Below are 18,966 nucleotides of genomic sequence, written 5' to 3'. Positions count from 1 at the left end.
GTGAGCCGATTGCTCTACTGTTCAGGAAAAGAACCAACCTTTTAGGGGGTGGGGGTCCCCTGAAGACAAGGCAGCTACCCTTAGAAGAATTGACTAGGAGAATTGACTCCTTGACCCCAGCATCCTTGGGGAAGGAAAGGGAGAGAACAGAGGTTTCAAATCTTCCCAGGAAAGGGCCTACCGAAATCTGAAGACCCATCCTGGATGGCTAGTCCACAATAGTGAGCTCTGTAACCCTGCAAGTTCATGCAGAGAATCACCCCTACCTGCACCAAGTCCTGAGGAAGCCAATCATCCTCCTAGAAAGATCCATGGTAGAGGACCTGGGAACCTGGATCTGCAGAAGCACCAGGTTTCATGGACTGTGTGGGACTGTCAACAGTGACACCATGTGGCAGTAAGAAGCAAAGGCAGGAACCTCCACTGTGCCTCAGGGCATGGGGGCCTTGAAGTGGGGTTTGCTCAGTGAGAGAACCACAGACCTGATGCAGCTGATCTCAAGACACTGAAATGGCTGGAGATTGCTGCATCAGGCTGCTCTATACTCTTTTCTTTTAAACTCACTTCCTTATTTCCTTAAGTGTTCAATTCAGAAAAGTGAGCAAGTTATATTACATGATGAGAGAGTGATGGCTGCTGTATTGAGTGGAAAAATGGAGGCTGAGGTCATTTGGAGGGGGTGGGGGATGGGATGCTCTTTTGCAAAATCAAACAAATTATTTCCAGTTTCCTCCCAAGAAGCTTTTTTCCTTGATCCTGAGTTAGGCATTCTTATAAAGACCTGTTTTCCCAGTGTTAAGGTGCAATTGTGACTTCCTGTTGACTTGCTCTGGCTTCCCTCAGTGACTGTAAGCTTGTAGAAGGCAGGGACACAGTTTTGTCCACCCTTATATCTCCACTGCCTTGTATGTATTGAAATCAAAGTGTTATTTTTATACCTAACCCATAACCCAGACTCAGAGGTCTGGAAAGAAGGAATCTTTTTACTTTGATGCCTGATGCTGTATTCTTTCTAGCTAGTGTCTTCTATTTGGAAGGCTGTAGACCTCTATCTTGAGGTCTGAACTTTAGTTTCAAGGGCAGGTCAAATAGGCTGCTGCCCTGAGCCAACACACCACCTGCCCTGGGCTAGTTGTTTGTGCTACCGACTTGACATTCTTTTCTTAGAAACTGTACTCAAAATGCAACCATGTGGCTTAATAAAAGTTTTCAAAAATGACACAGAAAAGAAATACTTTCAGATATTGTAAAATCACTTTTATTTTTTTACCATATCCAACATTTCAGTGACCCATACATGACTGATTTAGGAGAAAAGATCTGGTTTTATGATTTTTCATGTCTTCTGTGGGGTGAATATATTTTTTCCAAAGAACAGAGAAGGAAGCTGAATCATGAAATCATATGGTGAACATTGTCACAGCAGGAGTTGTCCCGAAGCTTAAAGGAAATAGTTTTCAGACATACAAAAATATGTACTTCTTTATGGGAAGGGAGAATAACCATTGGAACTCTAGCCTTAGAGCCTATATGGAGAAAAAAAATTAATATGTCAAATGTGAACTCACAGATCACTTTATAATGGATTATGAAAATGAATTCAGAGATGTTTGGAGCCCTTAACCTATGAGGGCAATTTAATGGAAGAACTCTAACTTCCACTTCTGGGGCTAGGTAAGCTGCTTGTCTGACCCAATGTGGAGTTTATGACTTTTACACTCCTCTAGTGAGTTGAAGCCAGCTACTGACCCTTAATGGTGTCATCAAACTCAGCTCTGGGAGCCGGCACTCCAGAACCTCAGGTTAGGGGATCAGGGGAATGTGTAGGTAGGAATAGGTTCTGATTCCTATCTCTTTGTTTGGTACTCCCTTTGAAGTCCTCTGTGGACTAAAAAACTGGTTCCCATTTAGTCATGAAGAAACCATGAGAAATGAGTTGCATTTCTGAGATATTTCTATCTCTTCAGTCTGATGTTGAAAGCAAAGGGCTTTCTTTTGGGAGTGAGTGGACTGATTAAGCACACAGTAAGAAGCAAGAGGCCCTCTCATTAGCTGGACACTGAGACTGAAATTCTGGTGACTAGAATGAACTCAGAGGAGCTGAGCTTGTGGATGGATGAGATACAAGGGACATGGGGGTCTGAAACACTGTTTTATGGGACTGTAGAACACAAAGGGTAATGTCTCTTCCTTTTTCCTCCCCCACTTTCCTCCCTTAGGAAACCCCAGGAGTAGAGGTTGCTTTCAAACAAATAGCTGTTTCCATTTAACAATTATGTGCATTGCATTTTTCTGCTTGCTGAACAGCAAACTGGCTTTCCTCCTCTTTGTTCTTCTCTTTCTGCCTATAGGGCAATTTCTGCCTCTCTATTTTGCAAGGCCGGTAGTTCAAATACAGTGCTATGGTGATTACACCCACTCCAAGAGCGACAATAATGATGACAAAGATGGTGGAGCTGATTCCTTCATCCAGTCCTGCCCAAGCACAGAAGACAGAGAATTGGGAAGGTCAAGAGGGCAAGAGAATCCCCCCCCTCTCCAGCTTACCATGCCCACCTCTCAGTCTCACCCTTCCCTACCCACTGAAATTTTTCTTCTTTCCCTATTTGGGTAAGAATCCCAAACCCCTTGGGCATTTCCATCCTAGGCCTGGCAGCAGGAAAGCCACAGTCACCTCGAACGATGACAGCAATGTCTTTGCTGACAGAGCCCAGTTGGTTAGAGGCTGTGCAGCAGTAGGTTCCTGTGTGGTTCTGGGTTGCTTTCCGTGGCACTTCAAAGTTGAATATCACTCCATTCCAGGTACACACCAAGGTTGGAGTTGGGTTTCCCTTTGGGACGCAGGCAAGCAGCTGCTCTGTCCCTTTCACCCACGTCTGGTTGCCAGGGCAGTCAGATTCCTCTAACCGGGGCTTGTCTGGAAAAGAGAGTCCCCCAAGGAGCTGAGCTCAGTGTGCCACGTTCCTTCCTCACTGAGATGCTTAGCTTCCTCTCCCCTAATCCAAAAGCTGTGTCCCTCCCACCTGACAGCTTTACTTCCCAAGGGAAGGAGCACTGTTGCCTGCTTTGGGGCACTCTTCTGTCTTCCATTTTCTAGGGGCAAGGAGTCAGAGATGCAGCAAAGGCATCTTAATGGATTCAGACTCAATGATCTGGCCTGTCCTATCAATGCTGGCTTCCCTGCTTCCCATCTTTGCTTCTCAGTGAGTGAGGAGATGGGTAGGGGCGAACCCAGAGATGAGGGATTTTCTACTTTTCAAAAACACAGATTTTTATATGAAAATTTCCCTCCTCAGCATAAACTCCAACTATCACTTCCTGTGTTCTCAGCCATCAACCCTCAACTAATACCAGCTAATCACCCTGCATTCTCTTTTCCGTTCCCAGGTCCCCCTCATGTTTCTCTCAGCTTACTTTCCTGGGGATAATGTAAGCTTGGGGAGCTTTAATTTTATTTCACCCTTTGATGTTTTATTTTAATGAGAAAAGTGTAGCAACTCTAATAATGAAGTTGCTGGCCAAGAACTCTGGAGATGAGAGACTAATAATAATCCTTGTTTTGACAAGAAAGATCAGGCCTCTACTCACATAAGACATGGAGCTGGACCGCAGTGGTTTTGCTCAACCGCTGACCCTGAACCTCCAAAGAGGCCTCACAGGAGAAATTTCGGCCGTTATCTTCCTCCCTGGTGGTAAGTAAAAGCCAGGCAGGTTCCCCAGGGGCAGGGAGATCCGGGGCTCCCTTAAGCCGAAGAGTAGGGCTGGGTGATGTTAACACATGCCCCAAACAGGTCACATTAATGTCTGTCCCTGCCAATGGGTATAATTCTTCTATCTCCAGGATTGGTGGAGGGAAGCCTATAAGAAAAGGAAAGAGAGAATCAAACATATTTCTCAAAATTCTCAGCCAGTTCTATACTCTTGCTTCTGATGGTATGGTATCTAGGCAGATAAGACAGGGAAAACTTTGGATACCCTACTGCTTCTGTGCTGAATGGCAAGAGCAGTGAGATTTGGGAATTTGAGAGCTCTTCTTATGACAAATGCAGTGTCCATACATTTGGCTATTGCCTCTATGGCAAGGACAGCAAGATGGGTTTTCATCTTATAAATTTCCTCCCCACCTCAAAAAGTTGTTCCCAGAAACAAGCTGAAGGACCTATAATCACTCTATAAGTAAGATGGCCAGAAGAAACGGTGAAGGCTGAACACAACTACTGTCTCAATGCATGTCTCCAACCTGCCTGCACTCATCAGAGAAAGATCACATGAGAGTGTACCGAGGAAAGGTTAATAGGGATATTTGCAGTGGAACCACCAAGGATTTACTGTGGAAGTTTCAGTGGCAGAGAACCCTCGTGAGGAAGGGAAGAGGCAGCTCACTTACTATAGACATGCACTGGCTCTCTTGTTTTCTGTTCCATTGGACCCAGAGATACAAGGCAAGACAGCTCCTGATCACCAGTCTCCATGGCCCGAACTGTGGCATTGGCCCATGCTGTGTCTCCCTTCCAGGAGACAAACAGGCTCAGCTCTTGGTCTCCCAGGAACATGTGGAACATTACCTCTCTGGCGGGGAACACCCTAGCCAACTCGCAGCTCACAGCCTCTGCCATCCCAGTCTCCAAAAGTGAGGAGACCCAGATTTGGGGACTCTCAGAGAATTCTGCCAAAAAATGAAGAAAAGGAAAGAAAGGAGAAAAGCCATGATAAATCATGTGCTATATAGGACCCCACAATTTAGGAAGGGAGTGTGGCTTAAAGCTCTCTGTCCCCCAGGGTAAGATTACAGCCCAGGTAAAGATGGGGCTCAATTACTCTCACACCCTAATCCTAAACTCTGTGGGAACTTAGTCCCAAAAGGCCAAGGTAAGATAAAGAAACTGAGCCTCAGGATCCTTCCATACCTGGGCTCTGACTCACCAAAGATCCGGAGTACCTTGATGGCTGAGCTACTGTGAAGGAGCCCTCCACCATGTGAACTCAAGTCCAGTTCTGCACGGCAGGAGAAATTGCACCTATCGTCTTCCCTTTGGGCTTTGACATTGATGGTGATCTCAGCCCTTTGGGAGGCCACAGCCAAGTTCATAAAGTCCTTTCTGTGTAGTTCCTGGTTACCCTGGAGAAGGGTAAGGGTGAGGTTCTCCAGGGGTGCTACACTGGGCACATGGCACTTCACTGTGAAGGCTTCATCCATGGCTACCCATGCAGGCTGCAGCTCTAGGATCACCTGCTCGGGTGGCTCTTTAAGAGAAAAAGGTGGGCTTGATGAGAAAAGGCTACTCACCTCTCCAGAAAGAAATGGTATAGGACAGAAAGCTGGTGATACAAGGTGACCGTTACTCTTAAACCATCCGATCAACTGTGTCAGCTTTCTGCCAACCCTGCCCTACATAAGACAAGTCAGTCTTCTGGCTCTTCTTCTGCCCATCAAAGGTGGCTAAAGTCATAGCCAAGAAATGTGACTGTTGAGGGGCAGGTCCCTTGCGTTGACTGTTGCTGCCATTCTGGAGAACTTTTATCTCTTACCAGAGGTGCTTCAGAGGCATGAGCAGCTTCTGAGGAGCTCCTTAGCATCACACAAAAACTACACCCTAGTCTACCAAGCTTTTACCCCAAAGAGATCACACTTACTCTTGTGGCCATATCCTTGCCAATGCTATTTGCCCACCTGAAAGATCTTCCTTACCCATGCCCTTCACTTCAAATCCTTACCATTCTGCAGGAGTGAAGCTCAAGAGCCTCCTTTTCCATGGAGACAGAGACCCTCCTTTTTCCAGTCCCTATTTATTCTAAGAACTTGTGCCAATAATTTAGCACAAGTTGTATACTTTTTTGATCATTTATAAGCTGGCATTATTAGTATATGCCTCCTATACCTGAACATATTCTCAAGCACGATGTCTGGATGCCCTCTGTGGTCTGCTCCTAATTTAAAATCCTTCACCAAAGGGAAATAGAAGTAATTGGCTCTAGAATTCCTGCAGTATAACAGAAATCTCTACTAAGGGCCCAAATTGTCTCCCCCAAAAGAAATCTCTAATTTTTCCCTAAATAAGACATAGTCATGTTCCCCCAGTCTTCCCTTCCTCCTCAGCCCTACTCACGATACACAGTGATGTCAAGGCTTGTGTCCTTTTGGATCCCTGCACAAGAGAAGAAGCACTGCAGAACAGAATTCTCTGTGACATCCTCCAGAAGAAACTCCTTCCACTGAGGTCCTTTGTCCACCTGGGTTTTCTTTAAGTAAGTCTCAATTCCACCGGGTCCTGGGTCTGGACAGGTAGTGCTGCAGTTGATCATTAGGGACTGTCCAAGCTTTACCAGGGCCTGATCTGGCCAAATGGAAACCTCAAATATCTCTTCAGTTGCTCCTGAAATGATCAACCACATACATATGCCAAAGACTTTGGTGAGGACCACAAGACCCTAGTCTATCAAGAAGGCCTAGTCTATCAATTTGTAGGTTAGAAATAGGAAACCTACCCTGAAGAAAAAGTTACAAAGAACCAGACAAGAAAAAGACCCTTAATGAACAGGTAGAACCCTGATTCCACCATTCCCTGCATTCATTATCTTTCTAGTAATCTTGGTTTCTCCATTAGTGTCACCTTGGAAACTACAGAGTTGTTAAAAATCATGCCAAGGAAACCATTCTCTTCCTAAGCTTCCAGATGTCTTAGAAGCTCCCAGGACTGGCTGCTGAGGGCCCTCAAGGGCTTAGTAGGCCCTAGAGAAAAGAGCTCTGTGCTTACACCTCAAATCAGTGTTTCTCTGAAATTATGGTCTAAGAATTGCCTTCACCAGAATCACCTGGAATGCTTGTAAAACTACAGACTCTAGCTCCACCTCAGACTGAATGATTAAGAACTTGTGAAGGTGGGATGTGGAAATACGCAGTGAACAGAACAAGCACTCCTGATGATCCTTATGCACGCTGAATTACGAAACCCACTAGCCTAAAGGTGACTCCTAGGGTCATTCATTTCCCAGAATTTTTCACCTCTTCTCAAAATAAGACCATTCCTTTTTTGCTTTGGTACTAAGGCAACATGTTTTTGGATGCTTAAGAGTTTAGTCTGTTAGGGAAATCTCAGGTGCAATGAGAGAGACATCAGGTAAAACTTTCAGATGCCTTATGTAGGTGAGAGGCACAGTCTCCTGGAAGCTTCCCCACAGGTCCCCTTTACCTACGCCATGTCCACCATCTGTTTCGTCTACCAAACACTGGGCCCTTCTAGGAATACACAACTCATGTAGCAGTGTTACCCACTAAGGCTCCAGTTCCTTTCTTGCCGTCTAGAGCACTCGCTCCTCACAATTAAGCTATGGGTCCTCTCCTATCAAGACGCTATTGCAACTTCATGACACAAAAGGTGGCAACAAAGAAGTAAAAATATTCTTAAGAACAGAAAACTAGGACAGTCCTGGGCTGGCAGGGGGCCAAAGAGAGAAGGCATATTTCTTAGGGGAGAGTTTTCTCTGGTGGTTTGTTATCCTATTCCTCAATTTGGGTTCCCCAATTATAAGCTAGAGACACCTACAGATTCTGTGTCCTAATGATCCAAAAATACGAATCTCTCCCAAGGGTCCAGACAAATGAATAGTATATTTTTGCCCCATTCAGTACTTCTTATACTCTTACTGACCAGCCACCTGCACTTTGGCACATACTGACTAAAGAAACTATCCCAAATAGCCTTACCTGGGCCAGGGTTCAAAGCCAGCAGGGCCCAGACACAAAACAGTAGCATTTCCATCCTTGTGAAAAGGGCCAAAAGCTGGAGAGAAAAGAGAAAACAGTGCTGGAGAAAAGTGACCAAAGAAAATAAAAAGGATATAGAGAACTATTTCTTTGGTATTGCTAAAGATCAAACCCTTTCCTGACACCTTGAATGGTCTGGAGAAATTATAGCAAGAGTAACAGTGGTATGGTGTGGATGTACTAAAAGGACGTAGCAAGGGGCACGTGGCGTGGGTGGCTCAGTTGAGCTTCCAACTTCTGGTTTCGGCTCAGGTCAGGATCTCGCGGTTTGTGGGTTCGAGTCCCATGTTGGGCTCTGTGCTGGTGATGCAGAGCCTGCTTGGGATTATCTCTCCCTCTCTCTGCCCCTCCCCACTCGTGCTGTCTCTGTCTCAAAATAAATAAAAACTTCTTAAAAATATACAAAAAAAATTAAAGGACATAGGAAAATAGTAGGGGATATTAGATTAAGTGAGATTCCTGTATATGTTTGTGTTGCAGTTATCTGTTTACATATTTGTCTCCATCTACTTGAGTCAGTAGAAGGCTATTAGCATGGAAACATGAAAAACGAAGTTTGGAGAGATGGAATCAATGTTTATCTAGCACTGTCCAGTGGGAAATGACCATGAATCTAGATAACATGGTCACAAGAGTCCTGTTCTCTGATGTAAGGGAGAAATGTTTCATCAGGGCTCCGTTCATGACCTCTAGGAGATATCCCTCAAGATAATCCATCTCTTTCTGCTCTGCCTCCATGTTCACCAAGCAACCTTTGGATTATTTCCTTGGCTGAGTTAAGTCCTAATTGTCCACCTCTCTTTTCTCCACCGATCTGTACCAAGTTTTTTTTCTTTTAAAGCCCCCCACTGAAGCTAATTTATTCTAAGAAAGGTTTCTTAACTAATCCTGTCCCTCTTCACAACCCCTCACTTACAACAGATTGTCTGCACCTCCCTTTACACCAAATGTAATTTCTGAAGCTACATGTTAAAATGCAATTCACTTCAGTGAATTATTTTTAATGATGAATTCATTACTATGCTAGAAATTCCCTGAGCACAAGAGACTATATTTATCTTGCATCTCCACCTCCTAGCACAGCACCTGGCATGTTATGGATACCCCACGAATTGGATGACTACCCTCTAATTCTGTAGTATTTGAATTTTCATACGTTGGGTTTTACACAGGTGTACCTTTACTTATATTCTGGTCTGAAAGAGCATATAAGGTGTGGGGTTTTTTTGGTCTTTTTTATACATGCATAAGATAACAGGCATATCAAAATTTATATTTCCAAGTGAATGTTACTCTTCGAATACTTTGGGAGGCTATAAATTTATTCCAGTAATGACACCATTATTCAAAACTTTTTTTTGAAATGATTTAGAGCTGGCTTGTAAGCTACACAAGAAAAATCAGTCTATTAAACTATTTTGTTATTCTTTGAGGAATAAATGATATGACTCAGACACCTTATTCACCAGATTTAGCTCTGAGTGCCTTAACATCTCTTTCCAAGGAAGATCTCCTATCAACTGAAGACATTCCTAAGTACCCCAGACTTTGAAGGAATTTCAAAATAAGAGTTTTAAGTAATAACAGCTGTTTGAAAAAGTACAAAAGTCCTGAGTGGAATTGCTTATATTCATACATTATTTCAGCAAACAATTATTGAGCACCTACAATATTCCAGGCTCTTAGAAAGGTATAGAAGTTACCAGGATTTATCCCATGACAATAGGAATCCCTGGAAGTTAGTGGGAAAGACAAATGTAAATAAAAATAACAATATTATTCCAAGTGTTACTATAAAAATGGGGGGGGGGGGGTGACAGTAAACTGAGAATTAAATGACTAAATTCAAGCCAAGTGTTTATCCCAACTCCTGGCACATAAGACTTCAATATGTTAGTGAATGATGGTGATTGTGCCACTGCTACTGATAATGACAAATTGATCCAGGAGCCTTGAGGAGGGAATCTTTACTTCTCTCTGAAGGAGCTGAGGTTTCTCAGGTCTCCTTTGAACTGCATTTTCTATTATGACTGGAAGTTTATTAAGGGATGAGGTGATACGGAGAGGAGGTCAGGTCAGACTTATTTGAGAAAATTCAAGAAGTTCAGTATGGGTAGCATACAGGAAAAAGGATTGTGGGATAAAGAAGTAGGTATACAATTGGGTCAGTAAGCAGGAATTTACAGAGCTTTTAAAGCAGGGGGGGGTGAGATAATCAGCTTTATTTTTCAAAATGACAACACTGGCAGTGTGTGGAAAAAGAAAGATGGAAGAAAAGACTGATGGCCACGAGATCTGGTAGAAGGTGACTGCGGTAATCTAAGGGAGATCCAAGAGGGCCTGAAGGCATTAGTGACTGCAGAATTTTTATATAGAGGATATTCAGGGGGATCTCTGTCTGGTTGAAAATGGGGGTTAGAGGTTATGTTTGCATAGTAAACATACTTGTTTTACTTAAAAGCGTATGTTACAGATTAATAAAATAGCAGTGTTCTACATATTTTTTCACATCGCATAATATTTAGAATATATCAATTATTCATATCTACTTTTAAAAGCATCAAGGGGAGGATAAAGGAAAATGGCATCCCCACTGTTTGAAGGGCATGCATAACATTCATTTAGCTATATAATTTTTTAAAAATATCAGTCACGTTGGACACTGTAGAATCCCAATTTACTGTTGAATTCGTTGAGATAAAGTGCTCTCTTCCTAACACCCATTCCAAGCTAGGCACTTACTACGGATCTGTATCTCACTTCATTGACTCTTTTCTCAACCACATCTTGTCTAATAGCTTCTAACATTTAGTAACCATATACAGTACTATGTTCCAGGCACTACGCTGACTGGTTTACTTTAGTTATCTCATAGCAATCTTATGATAATTGCCACTTTTACAGATGAGATGGAGACTGGAAGAGGTAAAGTAACTTACCCCAAATCACACAACTAATTAAGAGGTGCAGCCAGCATTCAAACCCAGGCATCTTTACTGCTGGGCAATTCTTACTACTTCACTGCTTCTTTATATTCAGTGACTCTCGATTATCTGTGCTTCGATGGGGCCACTGTGCCACAAACAATCCTGCATAGTGGTTAATCCAAGAGCTCCTGTTTCATTCATCTCTCCTTAGCTTGCTGATGGTACCTTTCTCTGCAAACCTAATCTTGCTGTGAATTAATCTTATAGATTATATTCTCCTAGAGCCTTGGCTAAAAAAGATCTCCCATCTTTGATCTCTATAAGCCAACCTAGGTGGTTTTCCCTTGTGGTTGCCACTAGTACATGCCACATAGATATAAGAAAATGGAGGGGGGGGCAGGGTCGTGCTGATTCTTGTTGTTTTCATTCTGGGATACTGACAATACTTTGTTTGTTCTATGTTGTTCCAAGTGCCCTCTCCCCGCCCAACTATCCTCACAGCTGTAAGAGTTCATCCTTGGGGGAGCCTGGGTTGCTCAGTCGATTAAGTGTGGGACTTCTGCTCAGGTCATGATCTCACAGCTGATGAGTTTGAGCCCCATGTCAGGCTCTGTGCTGACAGCTCAGAGCCTGGAGCCTGCCTTGAATTCTGTGTCTCCCTGTCTCTGAACCTCTCCTGCTTGTGCTCTGTCTCTCTCTCAAAAATAAACGTTAAAAAAAAAAGTTCATCCTTGTTTTCACGTAGCATCTTACGATCAGGTACTGAAACGTGACATTTTTTATTCATTCATTTTCTTTTAATTTTTTTAACGTTTAATTATGATTGAGAGACAGAGAGAGACAGAGCATGAGCAGGGGAGGGGCCGAGAGACGGGGAGACACAGAATGTGAAGGAGGCTCCAAGGTCTGAGCTGTCAGCACAGAGCCTGACGCGGGGCTCGAACTCACAAACTATGAGATCATGACCTGAGTTGAAGTCTGACGCTCAACCGACTGAGCCACCCAGGTGCCCCTTACTCGTTCATTTTCTTAGAAAGCAAGCAGCATCCCTAAGAGGAAATGAATTTTTAAATATTTTTTAACTCCTTTGGCTTACTTGCTCTGTAGTATTATATGCCAAATGAAAGGTTTAAAGTGTCTGAAATCCTAGACCTCTAATCCAGCCCCTGAAGGGTTGCAGGGAGGGCGTAGGCAGGTGAGGGGAGGACGGCACACGCCGTCATGCCCTTGGGATGGCTTTGGCTGTGGAGCGCACCTGGCCTTCCGGTCCGAATCTGGGGCGCTCCCAGGGTGTCCTGCAGTTTCTCATACATCCGGGAGTCACATCCCACCCTCTGCATGGTCTTCTCCCTCGAATTCCCTGGAATTCGCTTCCTCCTCGCAGAACACTCCCCCCAGGTGAGCGTACGTTCGTTATCAGGGCTCAGCACGAGCACCCCCGTGTCCTACCCCCATAGTGCCCAGGCCGCTGCCCGCCAGCCCCACGCTACTGCTTTTGGGACGCGCACCTCCCTGACACCTCGCTTGTCAGGCCGGCGGGTCTACCTCCCCGTCCGGACTGTCAGCCCCGGGAGGGCAGGGCATCCACACCTCGACCCGACACAACAGCTACAAAGACTCGAGGGCAGGACCGAGCCCGGCGCTCGGACGCGGAGCGCAATGCCCGTTCCCGCTCGGAAGGAGGCTCCCGTCTGGCCTGCACACAGTGTGGCTCTCACGCTCTCGGCCCGACAGGCCGGGAAGGGCTTCAGAGGCGGATGGTATTTAAAACGTGAAAGGTATGTGGAAAAACCACTCCAGCGAGTGCCCCTCTGGGTTTCCGGCCCACTGCTGCGTGACAAGGCGAAGCCCGTCACACGAGGTCAGGCCTCTGAAGACCTGACGGAAAAAGCCGGGAGGAGACACCGGCATGAACCTAAGCACACAAAGCAAGACCTAAATCCTCACGGAGGGCCGCTCCTCGCCGCTCGCCGCTCCTGTCACTCCTGGGATAGCTAGTCGGCTCCGCTGCCTCGCCCGCGCTGTTCTCAGAAACTTGCCACGCGCTCAGACCGTTTGGTAGGCAGCGCCAGGCGGGGGCGCGCGCGCGAGCTTCTGGCCGGAGGATTTCCTGATCTGCCCAGAAACTCGTGACGTTTAGCCAGAAGCTTAGCAAGGGTTGGCCGAGGCCAATGGGGCGGACCAGGAAGCTGAACTCACAGGAGGGGGTTGCAAGGGAAAATGAAGGTAGAGAAGCCTGTGTCTCGCTTGGTAGAGAGCTCATGTTTGATTCAAGATAATAGGTACTACGCAAAACAAAGTGAACACAAAAGAGTAAGGGTTGTTGTAGGAAATAGTGGCTCTGTTAGAAAAACAAAGGGTTGTCCACCCCTGTGCCTATTCGTTGTGTGACGCGGCCTGAGCATGTGCGAAGTCGCGCGCGGAAGCTGGCTGCGCGCGCAGCTGCGTTCCCGTGTTGGGCCGCGCAGGTTGGCGTTGGGTGTCGGTTTCTCAGTTGCTCAAAAATCTAGCTGGCGTCGGTCTCGGCTCTTCCTGGGTGGCCTGGCAAATTGGTTCCACGGGACTTTTTGCCAGTATCAAAAAGACTTTTTTTGTACACCCCCGTTTCTCCACATACAAGTAACACGCTTGAGTAAACGAGCATTCCCTTCCTCACTTCGTACCAAAGGTGCCTGCGCTCTTGCTCCCCCGCCCAGCAGCTATCAATAGCCATAAAAATGGGGGTGAGTAAATCCTCCGTTGTGTCTCTCCACCCCGGACCCCTTCCCACCGCTTTCGTGGCAAACATCTTCGGAGGGTTGTTTCTCAGAACGCTTTTCCGGCGCCCAGGTCGGGCCATTCTCATGGGCATCCTGTTGTGTCCTTGTCTCCCACAGTCCTTGGCTGACCGTGAGCCATGGGCTGAGCTCCTTGGTGCAGTGAAATTTGAGGATTTGGGAGTTTTCAGGGGACCAATTACGTGCATTCCCTATCTCATTTACTGTAACTCCTTTGAGGAGGCGCTACTATTACCTCTTTTGTGGAAGAGGGTTTATTTCTTTTAGATTATGAGTGAGTGACTTCTTGTCCAAGAAGGGCAGCTGCCTTTCTTGTACCCTAGTTGTACCAATGCTTTGTCGTCTTCCATACTGACATTTTGGGGGAGAATGTCACCTGGAATAGAAGCTTTGGGGCCAGACAAACCCCAAAGAGGAATCTAGGAAATTCCAAAGAGGAATCTATGAATTCCTCTACGATGTCTTAACTAACTTTGACACTATGGGAAAGTTACATAACTTCTAGTTCTTCTGTTAAAAGGAATGACATTTAGTTTATGTATTTGAAAGTGCCTGCCATTATTTTTGACACTACATTGGTGTTTGATAAATGATAGTCTGTCTTCCTTTTGTGATCACAGAAAGGCCTTTCCTGACGACTCCCCACTAAAACTGCCAGGCTTTATTTGAGGCTAGTTTATAAGACCTATCAGAGTAACCCCTTCAGGCTACCCGCATTTCTCTTTTATGGCTTTGAATGGTTTTGCTCACTTATGTTAAATATTTCTACATAGTGATACCAAATCAACATCATAATCACCGCTTGCTAGAAACCAAAATCTCTGTGCTTATGCTTAGTGGGATTTTTTTCAGCTCCTTGTTTTTAGGAGGTGCCTTTGAACGTCGTTTTCTATTTTGTCATATGCTAGTATTTTTAATGTCCTTTTCCCAATTCCTGAATGGTGTATCAACCTTAACTTTGATTTCTTCAGTGGAAATCTTAAATTTTAATATTTTAAAGGCTGCTAATATAATCCCATCTAATAAAAATAGCTGTATCATATAAAAATGGTTTTTAAAAATTTACGGTAATTTTATAAATTGGCCAGTGAATTGAATCTTGGCAAATGGGCTTGCTCCAGGTGACCCATTTCTTTTTTTTTTTCAACATTTATTTATTTTTGGGACAGAGAGAGACAGAGCATGAACGGGGGAGGGTCAGAGAGAGAGGGAGACACAGAATCGGAAACAGGCTCCAGGCTCTGAGCCATCAGCCCAGAGCCTGACATGGGGCTCGAACTCATGGACCGCGAGATCGTGACCTGGCTGAAGTCAGACGCTTAACCGACTGCGCCACCCAGGCGCCCCGGGGTGACCCATTTCTTTATGTGGATGGTGCTTTCCTAGGGAAGTTGAGAAGTCGTTCCTTCAAATGGATAATTGCTTTGGCCTGGGTCAAAGTTATGACTGTGGGAGTGGGTTATAGTAGTAGTGAGTTTGAACCTGACAAAAGCAAGAGAAACTGCAGCTAGAGGGACATCGTCTTCTGAAGTGGTACCTCCCTTTTAACTGCTTTACTTGGTTTCTGGGCTCCCCAGATCTGCTACTTCCCTGATCCCTCAAGACTCTTTTTCTCCCTTACCTGTTTTTTACTCCTGGAGCTGTCAATGCCCAACTCAGAGGCACCTTGTTTATAGAAGCTAAACGGTTAGGTGGGATCAGTACAGTCTTTTTTTTTTTTTTTTTTTTATGTTTATTTATTTTTGAGACAGAGACAGAGCATGAGCGGGGGAGGGGCAGAGAGAGAGGGAGACACAGAATTCGAAGCAGGCTCCAGGCTCTGAGCCGTCAGCACAGAGCTCAACACGGGGGCTCAAACTCGTCAACTGCGAGATCGTGACCTGAACCGAAGTCGAATGCTCAACCGACTGAGCCACCCAGGCACCCTAAGATCAGTACAGTCTTAACCAGAATTAGAAGAGCAGATAAATTAAGGGTTAAAATAAGTAGTTAGTACTAAGTGAATCACCTTGACCAGCCCATCAGAGTCAAGGTGAGGATAAGATCTGAGCTAACAGTAAACAAAGAAAAATCCAAGAATCGAGGCGGAAGGTCACTAATCAGTAAAGTCTAAGAAAGCAAGAGCATAAAGCTTGAGAAAGATTTGGGAACCAAAGTTAACTGTTAAGATCTAAGCTGGTTTTAACCTTCTGCCCTGATGGGGTAACTCCTGATCAGGACTGACTTGGAACAGAGTTCTGGGGTGGGGAAGCGGAGGTAACTTTTATCAGAGCTATTTCCTGAGCAGGCATTGTTTCTGCACTGTCCTTGTCCTCTTAGAGTTCACACTGGAGGGGTGTGTGGTGGAGGCAGAACCCTAAACAAAAGCCACAGCACAATACGATGAGTAAGTACTCTTACAGAAATTTTGGCTGAGTGTTAAGGAAAACAGAAAACAACAAATTGATGATGGCAGTTAGAAGGTGGGGATAGAAAGTCATGGAAATTCCAGAGACGGTGACATTTGAGTTGGCTTTGAAGAATAAACAGACACTTGCATAGCAGAGAACTGGTGAGGAACACTTATTCATTTAATCAATGTGAATTGAGTACTTAACTTTGTTCCAGGTATTGTTCTAGGTAGTGGGGACACAGCAGGAAACAAAGCCCCAGCCTTGGAGGAGCTTACATTCTAGTGACATCATAGGCACAAGAATCAGCGTGAAAGAGCTTGGTGTATTCAGGGAAGGTTAAGTTCAGTTGGGATGTTGGTGGAAAATAAAGCTATAGAGGTAAGAGGAGGACAGAGTAAGAGCCAATTATCCCATGCTGAAAAGTTTAGATACAGACTCTTCTGCAAGCCCTTGCCTTTAAAAAAAAATTTTTTTAATATTTATTTTTGAGACAGAGAGAGACAGAGCATGAACAGGGGAGGGTCAGAGAGAGAGGGAGACACAGAATCCGAAGCAGGCTTCAGGCTCTGAGCCTCAGCACAAAGCCCAACGCGGGGCTCGAACCCACAGACCGTGAGATCATGACCTGAGCCGAAGTCGGACGCTCAACCAACTGAGCCACCCACGTGCCCCAAACCCTTGCCTTTTAAACATTTTAGAGCTGTGGAAACCTTTCTGCCAAAGAATCTTGCAAGGTCACTCAATATATAAAACAGTAAAAGCTGAACTCCTTGTTGAAGCAGGGAGGAGAGGTGGGGGTGACACAAGAGAGGATCTCCCAGTGCTGCCCTCCCTCTCACTCTCAGGTTGCCACAACAGCTCTAGGAAACCCGAAGGACCCCAGTGGGTTTAAAGCCTACTGCTGAATGTAATGGAGGGCACACAAATATGGGAAAATGGAGAGATGTGATCATATTTGCTGCCTTGGGATAAAATTGCCAGGAGGGATAGGGTAGGATGGCCTTTTAGCAGACAAACTAGTTAGGTGGGTTATGGAAGAGATGCTGAGGACCTGACCTAGGTGGGTAGGATAGATCCAAAAAAGATTTAGGAGGGAAAATCAACAGAACTTGATGACTGAAGGGGAGCAAGAAAGGGAGGAGTGAAAGATGACTTCAAGAGAGCACAGTGAAGGTCCTTAAGACTTTCTCTATTCACCTCTTTGCTTTTATTTTATTTTTTAATTTTTTAATGTTTTTTATTCTATTTTTTGAGAGAGAGAGAGAGTGTAAGTGGGGGAAGGGTAGAAAGAGAGAGAGAGACATAGAATCCAAAGCAGGCTCCAGGCTCTGAGCTGTCAGCACAGAGCCTGACATGGGGGTCGAACCTACAAGCTGTGAGATCATGACCTGAGCTGAAGTCAGACGCTTAACGGACTGAGCCACCCAGGCACCCCTCACCTCTTTGCTTTTGATTACAGGTGTCCTGGGCATCTGGTTGGGTCACCCCATCTTTGGCTTTCATCTGCCTACAAGACCAGTTTGAATGTCTCATCAAGGCCCTTTGCCATGTCCTCATGCTCTGTATCAGGATAGATACAGGAAAGGAGACTGGGAGGGAGGACAATGAGACCTTGATTTTGGACAGATGGGTTTACATGACCTATGGAGCGTCTAGCAGTGAATTGGAAATACAGATCTGAATCTCAGGAGAGGGGTGGTGATTGGAGTTAGATATTTAGGCTCAGCAGAAAGTAGGCAGTAATTGAAGGGATGGGCATAGATGAGTATGTCTGGGTAAGTCATGTATAGAGAAAAGAGCTAAGGATCGAACTGCAGAGGACCAGAGGGGAGGGAGAAGTCAGAGATCCCAGGGGAGACCTTTGCCTTATCTTCCCTCTGTCTTACTGGTCTGTTTTTCAGTCATACCAGTAGTTCTGGGTCCAAACTCAAGAGCCAGGAGGTCGCTTCTGAGGGGGTCTGGGAAGTGACCAGGAAGAGGACTCAGACTACAGTGCCACCCAGGTCTCTCAATGCACCATAAACATCTACCTTGAATGGGGAGAGAACAAATGGTAGAATCATGCCCCAGGCCTTAGCTCCAGAGATTTCCAGAGTGTCACCTGGGCTGTAGACCTGAAACTCACTTCTTGAATCCTGGTATATACTCCCACTACTGGAAGACACTATTCTTGAGTTTTACCTGCTAGACTGTGTGAACTATGAAAATATGTATCTGTGACTTCATTGTGTACATAGAGGAGGAACTTTTGTACACTTGATGATCCGGCAAAATCGGATTCTCTTCACCCTGGGCTGTTTCATGCCTTTTAGCCTTATTCCATTATCTTTGCCTAACTCATTCATAGCCTTTTTTACATAACATCCTCCAAGAAGTCTTCACTAATCCGTTTCCTTCATTAAAGGTTTCCCTGTGGTACCTTATGAATACCTTTATGTTCACAATTGTCATGTGGAGAAATGATCTGTTTATGCATTTACCTTCTTTACTAGAAGATGTCAGTGACTGGCACATAGAAGTGCTCACTGAGTGTTTCTCAGATGGTGAACACAGCATCAGCTGCTTTGCCATCCAGCACTTCTGCTGCTCTGACTGCGATGCCCCAGGCCTGCCTCACCACCACAAACGGAAAATGGATGTGTCAGCTGCTTGGGATCCCACCTCGGCCAGGCTCCTGGTACATCCCCAGTAGTGCTGCCATTGTGCTAAGTGTTTCCCACCATGACCTGTCTACCCATACTTCTTCTTCTGAAATTATAACCTCCTGTGGGCCATCAAACCAAGGAGTGATCTTTTGCTGGCCTGCTGTAGCACAAGTACTGGGCCATCTCGCTCCAAGGGCCTTTCTCCTATGAACTCTTTGGCAGCTATTTTGTCCACCAAACAGCTGGGTCAGGAAGCATAGACCCACTGGGAATTGTCCCTCTGGTTTGGGTTTATTAAATACTTTTAAAATACTTTAATAAATTAAATACTTTAGTTCCATTAAGTCTTTGAGTGCCTGTAGATGCAATAGGGTCAGAGGTTATAGGAAAGTACCTCTTCTGAAACCATAGAATGTTTCAGAATGAAATTCTGAAAAGTGGTCAGTGAGCAGAGTAAGT

At 45.1% G+C, this 18,966-nt stretch overlaps 1 protein-coding gene and 1 long non-coding RNA gene across 4 annotated transcripts; one reads left to right on the top strand and one right to left on the bottom strand.

Annotated features, from left to right (window-relative positions):
• Positions 1–1,240: 1,240 nt before the first annotated feature.
• On the bottom strand, positions 1,241–12,777 carry LOC121015268 (intercellular adhesion molecule 1). 3 transcript variants are annotated; one of them, XM_040452089.1, is made up of 8 exons: positions 12,628–12,777; positions 7,706–7,781; positions 6,108–6,374; positions 4,924–5,244; positions 4,388–4,666; positions 3,589–3,858; positions 2,675–2,917; positions 1,241–2,475 (listed from the first exon to the last, which is right to left on the bottom strand). In XM_040452089.1, the coding sequence occupies exons 2-8, from the start codon at positions 7,758–7,760 to the stop codon at positions 2,267–2,269; spliced, it is 1,644 nt and encodes a 547-aa protein (XP_040308023.1). In that variant the 5' UTR covers positions 7,761–7,781; positions 12,628–12,777; the 3' UTR covers positions 1,241–2,266. The 3 variants fall into 3 exon arrangements, with proteins under 3 accessions (XP_040308023.1, XP_040308022.1, XP_040308025.1); XM_040452088.1 differs by having other exon boundaries at positions 12,640–12,777; XM_040452091.1 differs by lacking the exon at positions 3,589–3,858 and having other exon boundaries at positions 12,640–12,776.
• Positions 12,778–13,159: 382 nt separating this feature from the next.
• On the top strand, positions 13,160–18,285 carry LOC121015267 (uncharacterized). Its single transcript, XR_005783726.1, has 2 exons — positions 13,160–13,415; positions 17,764–18,285. It is a non-coding gene; the product is annotated as an uncharacterized LOC121015267 (long non-coding RNA).
• Positions 18,286–18,966: the final 681 nt, after the last annotated feature.

Source organism: Herpailurus yagouaroundi, unplaced genomic scaffold, assembly GCF_014898765.1.
Source record: "Herpailurus yagouaroundi ecotype Mexico unplaced genomic scaffold, PumYag 206, whole genome shotgun sequence".
NCBI lineage: Eukaryota > Metazoa > Chordata > Mammalia > Carnivora > Felidae > Herpailurus > Herpailurus yagouaroundi.
The sequence above is the reverse complement of the archived record's forward strand: the minus strand, read 5'-3'. Positions and strand labels throughout refer to the sequence as shown.